Source organism: Onychostruthus taczanowskii, unplaced genomic scaffold (assembly GCF_017590055.1).
Source record: "Onychostruthus taczanowskii isolate IOZ18803 unplaced genomic scaffold, ASM1759005v1 scaffold58, whole genome shotgun sequence".
In the NCBI taxonomy this organism is placed as follows: domain Eukaryota; kingdom Metazoa; phylum Chordata; class Aves; order Passeriformes; family Passeridae; genus Onychostruthus; species Onychostruthus taczanowskii.
This window is the reverse complement of record NW_024503457.1, coordinates 6,010,536-6,027,139: the sequence shown is the minus strand read 5'-3', so window position 1 is coordinate 6,027,139 and position 16,604 is coordinate 6,010,536. Positions and strand designations below refer to the sequence as shown.

The 16,604-nt window shown below is 37.8% G+C and overlaps 1 protein-coding gene across 1 annotated transcript in view; it reads right to left on the bottom strand.

Moving 5' to 3' along the window:
* TGFBRAP1 (transforming growth factor beta receptor associated protein 1) overlaps positions 1–16,597 on the bottom strand; it is a 34,315-nt gene extending 17,718 nt beyond the window's left edge. The window contains exons 1-4 of the mRNA XM_041418104.1: positions 16,438–16,597; positions 13,276–13,977; positions 6,288–6,482; positions 5,171–5,325 (exon numbers count right to left, since the gene is read on the bottom strand). Of these exons, the coding sequence (XP_041274038.1) occupies positions 5,171–5,325; positions 6,288–6,482; positions 13,276–13,960 (1,035 nt within the window). The 5' untranslated portion in view covers positions 13,961–13,977; positions 16,438–16,597. The remainder of the gene's footprint in view (positions 1–5,170; positions 5,326–6,287; positions 6,483–13,275; positions 13,978–16,437) is intronic.
* Between the last annotated feature and the right edge of the window lie 7 nt (positions 16,598–16,604).

Here is a 16,604-nt window from a genome sequence, read left to right as displayed (position 1 = left end):
TTGACCACACACAGCCACTTCCTTCCTGTCCCACCTCTCTGTGCAAACTGCTGGCCATTCTCATAGTCTCATCCTCAGCTGATGGCCATATTTTTGACTTTCTGCCGGTTTTGCTACTCTGATTTTTTTTAAAATAAAATATTCTTCCAAAAAAAACTCAACCTATCCAATATGTGGTATATTATGCAATGTACCATAAAAATATGGTTAAAGACCAACTAAATCATAGTATAGAAAGTTATGTTATCAAACTTTACTGTTAAGGTCACACCTAGACAAAAAAGTGTTTAAATGAAGCTCAGTAGAAAGAGAACACAAAAACTACTTTAAATGATAGGTAGTTATTAAATCTGAATGGTCAACCAACTACCAGTTACAAGATTAAATTAAATCCTTGTGCTCAGAATATTTCCAACAGCAAAAGAGAAGTACTAAAAGCAAGGAACCTAAACTGTGCTCTGCAGAGCATTCCCATTCATGACAGAACTGGTATTTTGGCAAATAGAACCAGCTACCTTCTCATGTCCTCAGTTTTTCCCTTCAATTTGCTCATGAATACACAGCTTTGTAATGTTTCACACTGTTACTAATATCAGACTTAAAAAAACATTTTCAGTAAAAACTTCCTAGAGAAACTACAATACAATAGGAACGTATTCCAGGAAGGAATTGCTGAAGAGCACCAGGTCTCAAGTACAGTGGACTGATGCTCTGACTGATGATTTTTCACCTTGATAAAGGTTATGGATTTACCAACAGAAAAGCTTGGCTTCAGTCCACTTAGTCTGTGCATAGCTTACTAATGGTTTATGTAATGGAAATACTTAATCTCTGTTGTTAGCAAGTCTCTAAAATGCTTTGTAAGGTTGTGGTTCTTTTCTTGCCTCGCTAGTATATGGGAGAAAAGGGGAAACAGAGTAATGTTATCAGGCACAGTTTTTCAGAGAAATATTACAATATAAAATTAAACAAACAATACCTCATGACATCTTTATATAAACTAATGCTTTATATTCAATGTAATGATTAAAAATAGAGTTAACAAAAGCTAAAAGAGGACTTAATTAAAGTTATGAAGTAAAACTTCTTTAGCGGATTGACTCACAAAATATCCAGAATATTTTGGATTTCTGACAGTGTTATTACACTAATACACAGTAATCTGCGAACCAATGAATACCTACCTGGTCACCTTCCTAATGACACTGCTGAAGGATTAAGTTCTGCAAATATTTGCATCTCATGGCAGCAGAAAAATGTTAAAATCCAGCCTGACTTTCCAAGGAAAGACTTCTCACCCCACTAGCTATATCAAAAATAGATTGGCTGGTGTTTTCCCCCCCCTCAAAGCCTGTTTTCAATTTTTGCATTAGAGTGATCACTAAAATTTATATATTTAGTCAATTATGATTTTGTAATAAAGTTTGAATTAATTTCACTGAAGCACTGCTTGAATTGCAGAGCTAGTCTGTACAGCATCTTTTTAACAAAAAGTGGAAAGAGTTCATTGATAGTATAACTATAGGCTGAAGGAAGCAGTTTTAAATTTGAACTAATAAAGTGGTATTCACTTTTATTTAAATGTTTCTATTTCTTCAATTCCCCCTTAAAGACATGCAACAAAAAATTGTAGAATATCTACAGACAGACACTTTCTGAACTTTTTAAAGATGCAATGATGAGATAGGCAACACCCAGGTAGATTTTTAACTGACAATATAAACACTAGATATTAAGATATCCTAGGGTAAAGATTATGGAGGAAAACAGAGCAGACTATGGAAAATCCAGTATTCCCTTTCTCACAGATTTTTAAGAATGGGCTAGACCTACATGTCAAATACACACAGTTAAATTCTGTTTATGACAGAAAAAGACCTTCAGTTCTTCCAGATCATTTGGTCAGATCTGGAACAGGCTTCTTTTAAAAAGGTACTATTAATCAAAATTCAACACATTGCTTAGTCCTTTATAATTTCTGAAGAACCACCACAGGACTTGCAATTCTTTGAGCAAATTCTGAACTGTTGACTAAATTCACATCAAAACCAGTAGCTACAAAAACATGACATAAGATTTGTATTAATTCACATCTGAAAAAGCAATAGGAAAAAAAGATGACTGCTGAAGCTGTGATTGCTGTAGTGAAGTCTTAATTCTCTCAACTGCTAAAAAAATCCTTTCTAAAATGGTCAGAATTACCAACTACATTGTCCAAAGGAATTTTTCTAGAAAGCCACTTTGTCTTTTGGTCAGATTTGGGTGCAGTTAATATGTTTTTGAAACTATGTTTTTTAAACTAAAAAGAATTAGGAAGAAAAAAAAAAAAGAGAGAGATACCTATGCAAGATGTGTGTCAATCTAACCAAGGTCTTCACTACCATCAACCATGATTTCTGCAAACGTCAGCTGTCCTGAAAAATTAATAAGTAGTATTCAGTCATTTCATGGTAGCATGGTAGAAAGACCTTTGTATTCTATCAAAAATTATATCCAGCAGAGATATCCATCTCCTTGGAGCACTTTTACTTAGCATTTTTTACCTAGCAGGAATTCCTGATGCTCAAAAACAAAGAAATTTTCATTTGTTACGGCAGAGCTAAATTTGAAGCCTGCGGGAACCACAAGTCAAATAACAGGTTAGAGCTTCTAAGGCATGACCTGCTACTTTTCAATAACTAAATATCAACTGTACAAATAATTCTGAGAGTAGAGTACTTCATTGCTGCTATTCCACCACCATTCTGCATTACCAGCATGCATACACATATGTTTATGCTGCTATACAGAGGGAGAGCATGCCCCCATGCATGCATGCAGTGACAAAGTATTGAACTGTAGGGAAAAAAATCCCATGTCCACAAGATCTGCCCTGCAGTGCCCTGGGTTCAAGTGACACATAAGATGGCATCAGCCATTGAAAACTGCATCATGTGACAAAGGGAACACTATACTTCATGAACCACATAATAATAATCACTGTCATATATGGACAGATTATAGTGGCTGGATCAAGTGCCTTGACAACAACCCTATGCTCTCCATCCTACTACTTGTACGAAATGGCAAAATAAGGCCTCTGAAGTGTGAGCTGCTCAGGATTCAGTAATGCTTGCAAACAGATACCAGAAGATACCTATTAGAAAATACCAATTTTCTAATAGATATGATAGCTGAGGATAGCTCTCAAAAAGGAGTTATAAATGAGTGCTGTGTGGTCAGTTAAAGCATGTCAAAGAAATGTTGCAAAAACACATATGTAAGATATGCAATTTGGTTCAGTTCCATCAGACTTACATTACACAGGACTGATGTGTCTGTAACGACAATATCAGAGTATCAGAGTCCCTTAGAAAGCAAACTCAACATGTTACATTTCCAGCTACAGACAAGCTCTGAAAAACTGAAGTAATGTCTCAACAACTAGACCAAACTGAGTCACTTTAGTAGAAGTCAGTGGGAAACTCCATCAATTCAAGAATTTGATAATTGGTTAATATCAGTTTGCAAATACACCCCAGCAAAAGAACAGCTATTTTGCTTGCAAGTACTATGTTTTCTGGTTTTCAGCTGTAGCATTGAGTTAAAATAACTGAACACCCTTAAAAGCACACTAAGTTAGAAAGAAATTACAATATTCTAGGAAACTAATTTCAGGAAGATCAACCCTGCACACTTAAGATACTTGTGAAAAGAAAGTAATGTATTTTAAAGGCTGAAAAATTCTTAATGCAAGAAAACTGAAGAGGAATGAGATTCTACATAATGTATTTTAGATAATGAATTGTAGTTCATCCAGTGGCAAAACACAGAAAGTCATTCCCACACTAAACCTACACGAACTGTAAAGAAATAATTGGAAAATGATAGGTCATCACACATAGAAGACATTGATTAGATTACGCATCCTGCCCTCACAGCAAGATTTTTGTTTGCTTCTTTAAAGAGATTGGAAGGATAAAGCAGGAAGTGAAGATGCAAGGCAAAACATGCTGGAAACTGAACTCTGTATCTGCCTAAATACTTTCAAGCTGCAAGTACTTTCAGGTAGTTGGACCTTCACAAAAGGATGGAAACCTTTTCTCGATGAGCTTTTTAGTTCCAGCAGTCTCTCAGCTGGTCATTTAAGAGAGGAGTTAAGGATCAAAATGAAAGCTGATACAAGTTTCATTTAATGATTGCCTTTTGGGCCTTGACTGAAACTGAAATGAAAGGGAATTAGAAGCTTCTTGAAATTTAAAAACCAAAAAAGATTCTGACAGCCAGAATAGTTTTGAACCATTGCAATCCTGTATCTTCCAGAGTCATGTATACCTTTCTAAACAAACCAAAAGTAACACAACTGTTTTAATGGCAACAAAATGCTCCAAAATATATTTGAAAAAAAGGAAAACCACAGATTTTCTGCAGGTTACAGATCAAATTTTGCTTTTACAATAGCAAAGAAACTACGTCAAATATTCATTCACCTACTCCATGAGTAGAGATGTCACGTTGCTTTTTACAAGTCCCTAAATAGGAGAAAACACAGTAGAATATGTACAGCAATTTAAATCAGGGGTAGAAGGGAATGAGTATAAATCATTAATCAACACTGTAATCAAAGAGTTAAAGACACTGTGCCACACAAAAACCTTTAAATCTGAGTTACACAGGAGTACAAGCACGACTTGTAAGAGCTTGGAAGTAAGATGCATTTGCTTAGGATTTCCCATCACTTAACTTTGAAGTTAAGTGCTACTGTGGAGTTTAGGATATGGTGAGAATCTTTGATAAAAAAAGTAAAATTTCTAAATTCCAATTTAAAATATAGATTTTTAAACAGCAATAGCAAATAATAATTGCATCTAGTACCAAAGAAGCATTAATTGGATTTTCTGCCACTAAATTTCTGATTTTGCTTTGTTTTCAATTCTGTCAAGTTACACAGTTGAAAAAATTCAACAAAACCCGAGAAGAACAACAGCATTCAACCCTGCTAAAGTCACAGCTTCTACAAGTACAAAACAATTTAGCAGAATACCTATTTCCTCAGGCTGAAATCAGAAAAGGTATTACAACTTCTCCACAATGTAAATTCCTTCCACACATTCTCCAATCACTTGACCAATGGAATACATGCCCCCACTGTGAAATTTCTGTTTTCGTGAAAATTAAAGGAAGGACAAACCTGAAATTTCTCTTTTGGAATATTCCTTCGAGCTCCTTTTGCTAGAACAAGGGCTTCTTCCACTCTGTGGCTAGCTAGAAGATCCTGAATCTGTTTTTCCAAAGGTAGTGGCACCAAGATATATACACCCTTGTTAGTAGCAACAATCACCTTTCCTGGACAGAACAAACAGATACATTCAATTTACAGCCTCTGCAGGAAAAAGCAATTTCAAAAATAAGCTTTAAAATATACAATTTAAGATACAAGAACCTAAACAGGGTTAAAGTCCCAAAAGCAACCTCTGCTGCTACCACATTTACTCGATAGTATCATTTACCTATGAATTCCACCTCAGAATTACAGAGATATTGGTAAATTTATTTAGTTACAGCAGATGTTGCTCCACTTGAAGTAAGAGAAATTGGCTAGAGCCACTCATGATGAGCTAAGTTGGTAAGGCCACTGAAGTTATTGTCCAGATTCCAGAGAGTAGGAACTTTTAAGTAACAGGTATTTCCCCAGGCTTATATTTGAAAATTTTAAGCCATACATCAAATCTAGAAAGAAATATACAGTTCACAGTGGTAGAGTTTGTAGCTTTTCTGGAAAAAAAAATAGTAGCATAGTATATTCCACACTTAAGAGTTTTCAACTGAAGAACAGATCACGAGAAATTTTTGCATTTTTTTGGTTAACAATTCTATGTGAAAGATCCAATTTTAAACCTCTTACACAGATATTTTAAAAATTATTTTTCTTTTGTATTCCTTTCTAATATGTAAGAATTTTGTCAGGATAGCCAATGGACAAATACCTGTAGATCACAATTACTGAGTTGTAGCATTAAATTAACATTGCTCCTTTGAAAGAAATAATCAAGTTTCAAGAAAAAGTTCTAACTCCATAGACTCCTACCCAACAATTAACTTGACAATTACAGCACATTTAATGAGCATACACTTTGTTAGAAGCGTGGAACTTTGAATTACTGAAGTCTGCAAGGAATCTAATGAGGAAAGCACTTGCAACAAAAGTTTCAACATTCAACACTTCTTATATACTTTGTTTAAAAAACAAACCCAAGTGACTTCAGTGTTCCAGAGTTACTGATGCAACAAAGTGTCCTTTTTAATACCTTCAAAGTCCTGTAGAATGTGACCTTCTTTAAAAGGCAGGGTTTGCTTTTGCTGCTGGTCCAGCATGCTGTGCACCGTAATGAACTCATCATCAAGAGCAACCACGTAAGGAAAGCACAAAGCTGCCCCAATCACGTTCTCTGACCAGTGCACTGGGGCACGCTGTGAAATCCCATCTACAGTAGCAAACATGCCTAGAAAAAGGGAAAGACAAAGCCTGAGGCTCACTCTAGTTGAGGATTGAGGACTGTTGCTTTCCCAACACAAAGCAGGCTACCAAGGTACAACAGTGGAAAGTCTCAGAGCAGGTGCAGTATCAAGGCAGCATGATCACAACACATCACACCTCCCTGGACCTAACAGAGATGTTGGTTAATTCAGTTCAATTTTTTCTTTCCATTCTTCTTCAGCAAAGGAAGAGACAATGCCAAAAACAGATAGGAGATGAATACTGAAACAAACTAGCAGGAATTATTCAAGTTTAGTAAATATAAGAGCTTTCTTAAAGGAACTATGCCATGTAGTTTGAATTCATACCAGAACAGTAACACTTGTTGAGACCCAGCTTTTAAACAATCTTACCATAGTGGGAGCAGCAGACCTGCACCACCTGACCTATCTGGCAATGCACATGTGTTTGTTCTTGTCGTGTCCAATGACTACAGAGCATTTTAGTGGACACAATTGTTTACTTACACTTTTTCACTTTTGCTACAGCCAATCTTTTCAGAGAACAAGGGCCCAGCTCCTTGGGGTTGAGTCACTTCCTGTGAAGCATCTGCATTTTCAATCATTTGAAAAAATGCAGAGGCTGTGCATAAAGCAGCACAAAGTAAAGACTGTCTATTATTACAGTGATAACTCTTATGTTGTCTTCAGAATAACCAGATTAAACTTCAGTTAATTTGCAGGGTGTTTTTTGCCATTCCCTTTTCTCATGTCTATTCTATCCTCCATTCTTCTCCCAGCTTAATAGTTTTACATTGGTTTAGGACCACATGCCACTGGTTCTATTCATTCTACTTGCTATTCCCCAGTTCTGAGACATAAATTGAAGAGAAATTTCAGTCACAACTTTCAGGCCCAGTTCTATAAATATTTACCAGCACAGTGTAAACTTCTGTTCTGAATATGAATTCATACCCCTTAAACCAAGAATTCTCAGGCCATTAAAAAGACATGCCCATAAAAATTGATCTTTGGCAGCAGTGAGCCACTTGACAGCTGGCAGAATAAGTCTGAGCTCTAAAGAACAGAAGAGATTAAAAGATTATGTTATTCAATTTACAAAGTCTCTTCCAAACACAGGATAATGAGGCAAGGCGAGCTGGGCACAAGGACCTTCTTGGAATGAAAAAAAAACCAAACCACAAAAGCAAGAAAAACAGAGAAAATAAAACAGAAGATTGTAGACTTTTACAGAACTACAGTGTAGAGACCAAGCTTTTGGATCCCTTACAGTGGCTTTCAAATGATCAGCCCTTTCCCCTTGACTAAGAGTTCTTTTTCACTGCAATGATCAGCTTTTCAACCATTACTTACAGAAAATTTCTAAGTCTAATATATAATTCCTAATTTACTCTATAGATCTTGATATTCTTATGATTCATCAGTAAAATTGTATGTCAGGCAAAATGTACTGTCCAGTTTTAAAGGCTTTCAGTTGTTATTCCATGATATAATCCCACTTCAAAACATGGGAGAAAACCTGTTCTAAATACATGCTAACCAGTAATAAACATAGGGCTTATTATATTTGAAAGACTAATTCATAGGCTTTTCTATTTCTATGATGTTCTAACACAAATAATTATAAACCCTTTTTTTTTTTTTTTTTTTAATGAGAAAGACCTTTTTTAGGTAATTTAAAAAATCCTTTATGGAAATGAAAAGGTATGCATTCCAGTCAATGTCTCTCTACATCCCTCTGCCTTCAACAGCTAGAGCTTCTGTGGCAGAATGATGCATTTTCTGTCTTCATCCAGCTCTCACCTAAGGATAACAATAAACATAACTACAACCAGGAAACACAGCTTTTTTATGGCACAGGAATGTGTCTGATGAAACTTGAGATGAGGCCGGCAATCAATTCCATATTAAAAATTGCATAGGCTACCCATGGATTACAAGAGTTACCTGAAACAAAGCTACACTGTTTTCAGCACCAAGAGATACAGAAATATTTTGTATCATCTGCAAACTGTTGAAGGCCTGCCCTTCCCTACCAGCCACGTTGTTAAAATGATGTCAGCATTGACCTCACATTGGCCCCCTGGGGTACAAGACTAGTGACTGGTCTCCACCTGCGCTCTGCACTGCTGGCTACAAATCTTTCAGGCAAGTTTTCAATTCACCTCAACTGTTTCTCCAGCTCATTTTTCATCCATATGTCTACAAAGGATGTGATGGCAGACAGCATCAAAGCCTTGCTGAACTTCACAGGATCACAGCTCCCCTCATTCTACAAGCTGGCCTCTAATCACAGAAGACAGTCTGGTCAGGCAATTTCCCCCTTTTAAATCCACAGGGATTACTTAAAACCACATTATTGCCCTTTGTATATTTGGAAACAGCTTCCAGGATTTTCTCAGATCATCTTCCTGAGGGATCAGGGTAGGGCTGGCTGTTCTTCCCTAGTTCCTTTCCCTTGATCACCTAAGGCAGGGGTGAAAACGTTTGTTTTCTTCCAGTTCTGAGGAATATCCTCTGATCATCATGATCTTTCAAAGATAATAAATTGGCCTCACAATGACATTGACTATCACCCTCAAGCATTCCTGAGAACATCCCAACAGGTCCCATGGATTTGTCTGTCCAGTTTATTTAAATGGTCCATAACCTGATCCTTCTCTACTGAGGGCAGATTTTCCCACTGTTCCCAAGGGCTGACATAAAGAAGTCATTAAGCACCTCAGTCTTTTCCATGGCCTTTGGCATCAGGTCCTCCATCCCATTTGACAGTGAGCTTCCACTAGTCTTCCCATGCTGCTGATGTGCTTGTAGAAGCTCTTTTTTTGCCCTTCATGGTGTTCAGTCAATGCCAGATGGACATTGGCCTCTGCCCTGGTTTTGGTCAGAGTCAATTTTCTTCTTAGCAGCCGGTATTTTGGATTGAGTAGAACAATGTTGGTAACACACTGATGTTCAACAGAGCACATCCCTTCATCATCTCCTCAGTCACTACCAGTGCACTCTGGAAAACTCCTGGCCTTCTTGTCTGCTGCTGTGCTGCCCCTTCAGAAGGCACTGGAGTGGTTCAAGTGTACCCTAAAAACCAGGGCCCGCAAACGTAGATTTCTTTGGGTTACCTAAAGAGGATCTTACCTACATTGTTTTCCTGATGAAGTGGTTAATTTCAGGCACTCACCACAATTAGTTTGCTCACCCATGCTAGTTTGCTCTCTAACCCAAATCCATAAACTCTTATTGGCCTTGTCCTTTGTCCCAAGGCACCCCACCACATCTTTCTACTGCTCCCATGTAAAGGGTAACCCCCATCTCAGCTATTAAAACACAGCTGTGCTGATTTCCCAGAAAAAGTGAGACAGCTTCCACTACCAGTGTTCTGTAACGACTTTCTCTGCAAATGGCCGAAGCAGAGCTTCTTCAGCTCTGTTTGCTGCTTATGAAGTCTCTCATCACACCATCTTGCACTGATTTGCCAACACAGCCTACCACCACCACCACGCCTAACCTAAATCCAACTCACCATGTTGCTCAGTCAAGATAGCAAAAACAATTTGCCTCACTTGACCTGGTGGATCCCATCTCTTCCTTAAATAGGGATCCATAGTCCTAAAAGACAAAACCCATCACCACAAGCTGTACAATCCATTGGTGAGCTGCACAATCCAGGTATACCTCCTCAAGATGTTTCCTTACCAGCAGCATTAACGAGAAAAACCCCATCTCCAATATGAGGAAGCTTCCCACTACTACTATTCCCTAATTCCTCCTGGTGTTACTGCATTGTACAGGCTTGGATGATTTGTTGGACAGAACTTCCTGCTTTTCATCTGCTACTGTAAGCACTGAGCATATTATATAGGTGTAGATCAGCAAGCAGAGAAGGAGAATTCTTCCCATTATCAGAAGTCACGAGTTTCCGGAGTCAGTCATCACAGAACAGCAGAGACCCAGCCTGTCCTTCCCCTCTGTACAGCTGGAGGTTGAAGCCTCATGCCTGGGTCCTGGAGAAGATTCAATTTCCTTTTTGCCATCTCTGGTGCCATGTACTCTGCTGACCTCCCACTGCATCTCATTAACTTGGCAACAGAAATCCTCAACCAAGCACACATATGGGCAAGGACAATATTTTTCCTTGGTCCAGTCTCAGCATGAGGCAGGAGGCACTCTGTTCAGCTCAAGGTGTGAGGAGCTGCACCCTCCATTGGGAGCTCAGTCTGAGTCAACACCTCAGATCTGGGGAAGTTGCTCCAGCTGGTGCTGGGAAGCATATCCTGTACCAATATCAAGAAGTGTCTGCTGTAATTTTAAACACTTAGAGCCTCTGCACAGCAGGAAATCTGATTAAAAGCATGCAACAAGAGCTTCACAACCTAAAAAAACTGAATTTTGGTAAGCAGTTTCATACGTATCAGAAAGGACTGATTTCCAATTGTAAATTAATAATTACTGGACAGAATGAAGAAGCACCAAAAATTAAGTTCTCCCCGCTTTTGAAAGAACGAGCTAAATATTAACTGCAAGTAAACACAACAAAGTACCAAATGGCTAAGCATCTGCTATGAGCAATTCTAACAATCAGTTTAAAATCCAATGTACAGATAAAGAAAAAGGTTACATACACAATAAACTCCGAGATGTTTTACATTATCATTTTAAGCACTTGCTTTTTGCCAATGTAAATTCCAGTCTTAACTCAAAAGAAAATTAATACAAGTAAGTGTCACTTCAAACACTCTAAAGCCAAATACATTAATGCAAAATATCTCCACTTCTGTAAAAGAGGCTGAACTTAGCACAGATGCCCTACCAGCATGCCCTGATCAATGAGACATATGAAAGCAAATAAAATTAGAACTGAAGATTTACATCAAGTCTTTTCAAGTCCATGCATTCCACAGCAGAGGCCCACCTGAGATACCAAGATACACAACACTTATCTACTATAAAGGTGCCCAACCATCTTCATAACTTCAAAGAGACAAGTGTTAAAGACACTAGGAATGCTAGCAAGGAGGAACAGCAAGATGGATAATACTTGGTCAAAACATCAGTGGGGAGGGAATAGAGAACAGGAGATTAAAAAAAAGAGATTAATTAAGCAAGGAAAAATTATACAGTTGACAGCAAATACTCTAAAAGGCCTCTGAGGCAGTACAGGAAAGACTTTGCCCATATCATGAGGAAAAGTGTGGTTTATAGCATGTTTACAGCAGCACAAGTTCATTTGCTTAAGATCTCACATACCTGACACCTTACACAAGGATGTTGGAGTTTATAAGTAACCTTCTCTTCATATATCTCTCTTACAGTACACCAGACAAAAGCAAAAGTCAGACTAAATAAAATTCTGATTCCTAAATAAATACAATTATGCTTTTGATATTATAGTCTTAAAAAAAAAAAAAAAAAAGATAAATTACTTCAATGGAATCTGATTTGACATGCCTAAAAGAATTTTACAAATTAAAGTAAGAATGGAATCTTCTCAGAAAATTAGCTAATTGACAAATTTTAACTTCTCTAGCACTAGTAAAACAGTTCATGTCCAAAAACACATGTCTGTATTTAAAAGAACTAAGAGCTTTAATAGGAAGTAGGCAGCTGAAATGACTTAGAAAAGCCCTGTATCTGGAAAAAAAACCCCAAGTCCATCTTGGAACAACTTTAACTCACATAAGCTCAAATTATACTGAGAGTCTACTTCTTCAGAGAAAAGCTGGTGAGTTGATGTACATCCTGAATTCTGATCACAAAGCAAAACTTCAATATAAGCAACTGATTTTCTTTGGAATTAATAATTGCATACTTGATTTTCTTTGGAACGTATATTAAAAGGCCAAAACCCAAATTAAGAACCTAAATAGCTGTGAACTTTGTGCCACGCTATTCTTAATGTTTCAGGGAAAATACATAAACAGTGTCTCCTGAAAGGAGAGTCATATGGCAAACAGCATGAAAGTATTCTCTCTGTGGTCTGTCAGCTCTGGGATATTGCAGCTTTTCCAAAAAAAGCTCAAGATTACTATCCTCACAGCATATTGTCCATTTAGATAGATTACAGTAGTCCTTACAGTCATCTCTTAGACAAGAGCTTGATTTCACATGATTTAACTTTGGTTTTGCAATACTTAAACTATCATTTTCTGTTAACACAGAGCTAAATAAATACTACTAAAAATATTAAGCAAATGAGAGCATAAAAACTGGGTAGTATCTGATAACACCTACAGTTAGGACAGCAATTACTATTATAGGAGGTAGGATGCAATTTCCACTAAAATTTCTTACTAATACTGTAGCACAACATACCTTCTTGAGAATCTCTTAAAATCTATAAAATGGATTTCATATGAGCTCCTCTGAATAGCAACTGAGGAAAAAATTAATTCATCTACACTAATTGAATAATTTTGTAGCAATGTCCACAAACACAATCCCCCTAGTCACTACGGACTGTCTATCAATCTCTGAAATTTCACTTGATACCCAACAATTTTTTTTGGTAGGGGCTGCAAGATGTAATGAAATGAAGCTTTGATTAAAATAAAACACCTCATGTGAATAAAAATGATAATAAAATCTTGTGCATTAATAAAAAAACAGGTAGTGTGGTTTTTTTACAGTTATAATAGCATTATAGAGTTATAATAGTACTAAGTATCAAAAATTTATCATCCTCTTTTTATCTCAGCATTCCAATATAGACCTGTGAAGGAAATCATCATTATTATGCATAACACTTAATTTGTAAAGCTTTGCTTCAGAAATTCAGAGAAAAATTAAAATCCTTAGTCTCACCTAGGCCTCCAGGGCCAGCCAACAGAAACTCTTGTCTGCCTATTCTTTTCACAATTGGCCGTTTCTCATCACTGCAATAAGGAAATAGGTCCTGGGAGACGCCAGTATTGTAATTCAAAATTATATACTGTGTAGTAAGGGCAAGGCATAAGTAGTAACCATCTACAGCCACAGCACAGGGTTGCTCTGGAGTAAACACTTCCTTCACTATCTGGACTCTGTCTTCAAACACCATGAACATTTGAATGGTGCGACGCTTGACCGAGATAATGCAAACTTCAACGCAGAAAGGATCCCCACTCACAGGGTTTTCATTCAGTGTGAATGTCACAGCTCCTTTGATCCTAGCACCAGTGGGGACAGGTTCCAAGTTGATCATGTTCACTAGTGTTATCGTGTTGTCACAAAGCACAAGCAGTCTCGTGAGGGCAGAGGCTGCTTTCAACTCGCTCACAGGCTTCTTCAAACCCAGGTATTTGTGTAGTTGCTTGGTGGCAGCAAAAGTTATTTTTCCAGCTGTGGATACCTTTTCATCCAGCAGAAAGTGATAGATAAAGCAGTCATTGGTTCCAATATAGAGGTTCTTCCCACAACACTCAATGCACTCGATGTTGATATAATTTTTGTCTCCCATTAACATCTCCCGCTCAACAGCAGAAACGAGCTTGAAAGCTTTAACGCTCATTGTGTCTTCTGGGTGATCTAATTAAAGAGAAAAGAACGCTACTATTTACCTCTGCACATAGCACATAGAATCAAATATCAGAGAGAGGAATTTAACATCCACTTATACAAAAACTTAACTACTGCATTTTTTAACCCAACTACACAAGCCAGAGCAAGCACATTAATAACCACAAAAATTAATCAAACTCTATGCCTCCACTTCTAACCTATTCTGAAACAGATTCACAACAGCACCCAGCTATTCTGAAGTGATGCTTTCTCCACAAGGAACCACCATGTTATTGGCTCTCTCAGACACAGGCACGACAAGAGGTTATTGCCAGTAGTTAGTTACTTATAAACCTGTCATGCACAGGTTTCTATCACCTGTACATGAAAACAGACAAGCTTCAGGTCTTAGATTTCCTGAGGGGCTGCAAGGCATTTAGTGCTACTAGTTAACATGTCATATTGCTTTACACTCCACTGCAGGCCTATTAATACACAGCCCTTTCACAAAATACCACAGGTAATTCCATTTTAACACATATTTTACATTCCTTAGTCTCCAGCAATCAGAAATACATACTTTCCATGCCAGTTCAATAATAACGTACGCAAGGCATCATCAAACTCATGACAAAAGTTGTTGGTTTGGGTCTGTAGCTTGTTGGGTTTTTTTAACATAGGCAGTGTGCATGACTCATAAAGTATTCATTAAGCTCACGACACAGTATCACAGAAATTCAGAGTGTTTCTCTTCTCCACTACCACAATAATTCTAAAGGCCAGTCTTTAAGTGCTAACCAGAACTTCTAATATTTATTCTACAAACTATACCTACCCCTCTCCAATCAAGCACTGTCAAGGAACAGATGCAATTTATGAAGCAGATAATACTGTTTTAAAAACAATCCATGCAATTTTATTATACTCCAGACTTGTGTTATTTTATAAGAAACCAGCAGACAACTGTGCTCAACACTCCGAAGAAGAGCAAATGAGAAACTGCTGATCTTATTTAATCACTTTTTAATTTGTCATGACTGGTCTGTAATGGTCCTTACCCAACACAGGCACAACACTAAACATCTCAAACACACACAATTACTTCTACTCCACATGTACTGTGGTGGTATAAAACATCAAATTAAATCTCTGTGGACCAATAGAGAAACCAACATCAACAAACTGGTCCTGTAAACAAAACAAACTAAACACAGTCAAAACAAATTTAGTTTCCAATTACTACATCTTACAAAACCCTTTGTTTTTACAAGAGAACACTAAAAACTATGGTCAAAAATTTATTCAACTGAGTTAGAAAAGATAAGGTACACAACTTGCAGATAATAATGAAATAAAATCATATAAAACTAAGATTATGGCTAGAAGTAAACCATATTACTAAGATACAGTAGTAAGCATTAGTGCCAAATACTTCAGAGTTCATTTTTTGGGTTTTTATCAGAAGTTAAAAAGATTTTAGTTTGGGCTTCCATGACATTTTCAAGTTCCATCCTTACCTGGAATGTAAATTAGTGTTATGACCTTCAACAAAAAAAACCAACCAAACAAACCAAGGAAGCACTAGAGAAACAGCTGAGGGTAAAATGATAATGCAAGTCTGGCAACACAGCCACCTTACCCTCCAACAGCATCAAAAGAAACACAGCATTTTAACTTAGAGAGGACTGTCCAAAGGTTGACTGCCAAAACAACCCCAACAGTTCTTAAAAGCTTGTTTGTAGCCTGAAGTGATAAACTACCATCTGCAGAGGTCAGGCAGCTTTCATACCTGAAGCTGCCAAGGACTCAGTTAAAGTTCCAGCCCAAAGTAAAAATGTAACTGACAGAAATGCAGGATTTTACTCCTGACCAAGATGTGTTAAAAAGTCCAAACGAATTTCCTAAATCAAAGTTGATGAAAATTAAAAGTATGAAAGAAATCCTAACAGATCCATGACTTCTGAACAGAAAGAACAAAAAATCCATAGTACTACATAAAATGAAAACATTAATTCTAGAATAAAAAAAGACGTGAGAAAAAGCTTTTAGGAACAAACAATGCCAACATGCATGACCTGGGCATAACTTCTTTTTTAGCATTTCTCTTGTTCTCATTTATGAAACCTTAGGGGCCAGTGAGCACGGTAAAGGAACAGGTTCTGCAGAACATGCTGTTCCTTTGAAGTGCAAGAGGCCACTCCATAGTTACAGATTTTTTATACTATATTTAGATGTAAGAAGCCCGGAAAACAAGATAATGGGGATGTTTTTCTGTCAAAGGAAAATAAAGCAACAGTCAACAAAATTACCAGTGTAGTAGACACTGATTTTTAAGCGCAATAATAACCCCGCACGCACTCATTTCCTGCAAGAAGTGGGAAGCAGCTCTCCCCCGCTCCTGTTAAGCAATAACCTTGCATTACATCGTGCTCTCCCTGCCTTGGAGAGCAACACCCTGCCTCCCTCAGCTCCGCACCGCTCCCTCACCTGCGCGGGCTCCAATTAACCTGTGGCTGCCGCTCTCCGGAGCCGCGGAGCCCCGGCAGGGCAGGGATGCGCTACCCGTCCCCTCGCACACACCGCGCAGCCAGGCCCGCCGCCGGCCGGCCCCGGCGCGCCCGCCCGGACACGGAGCCTCTCCCGCCGCCCTCCCC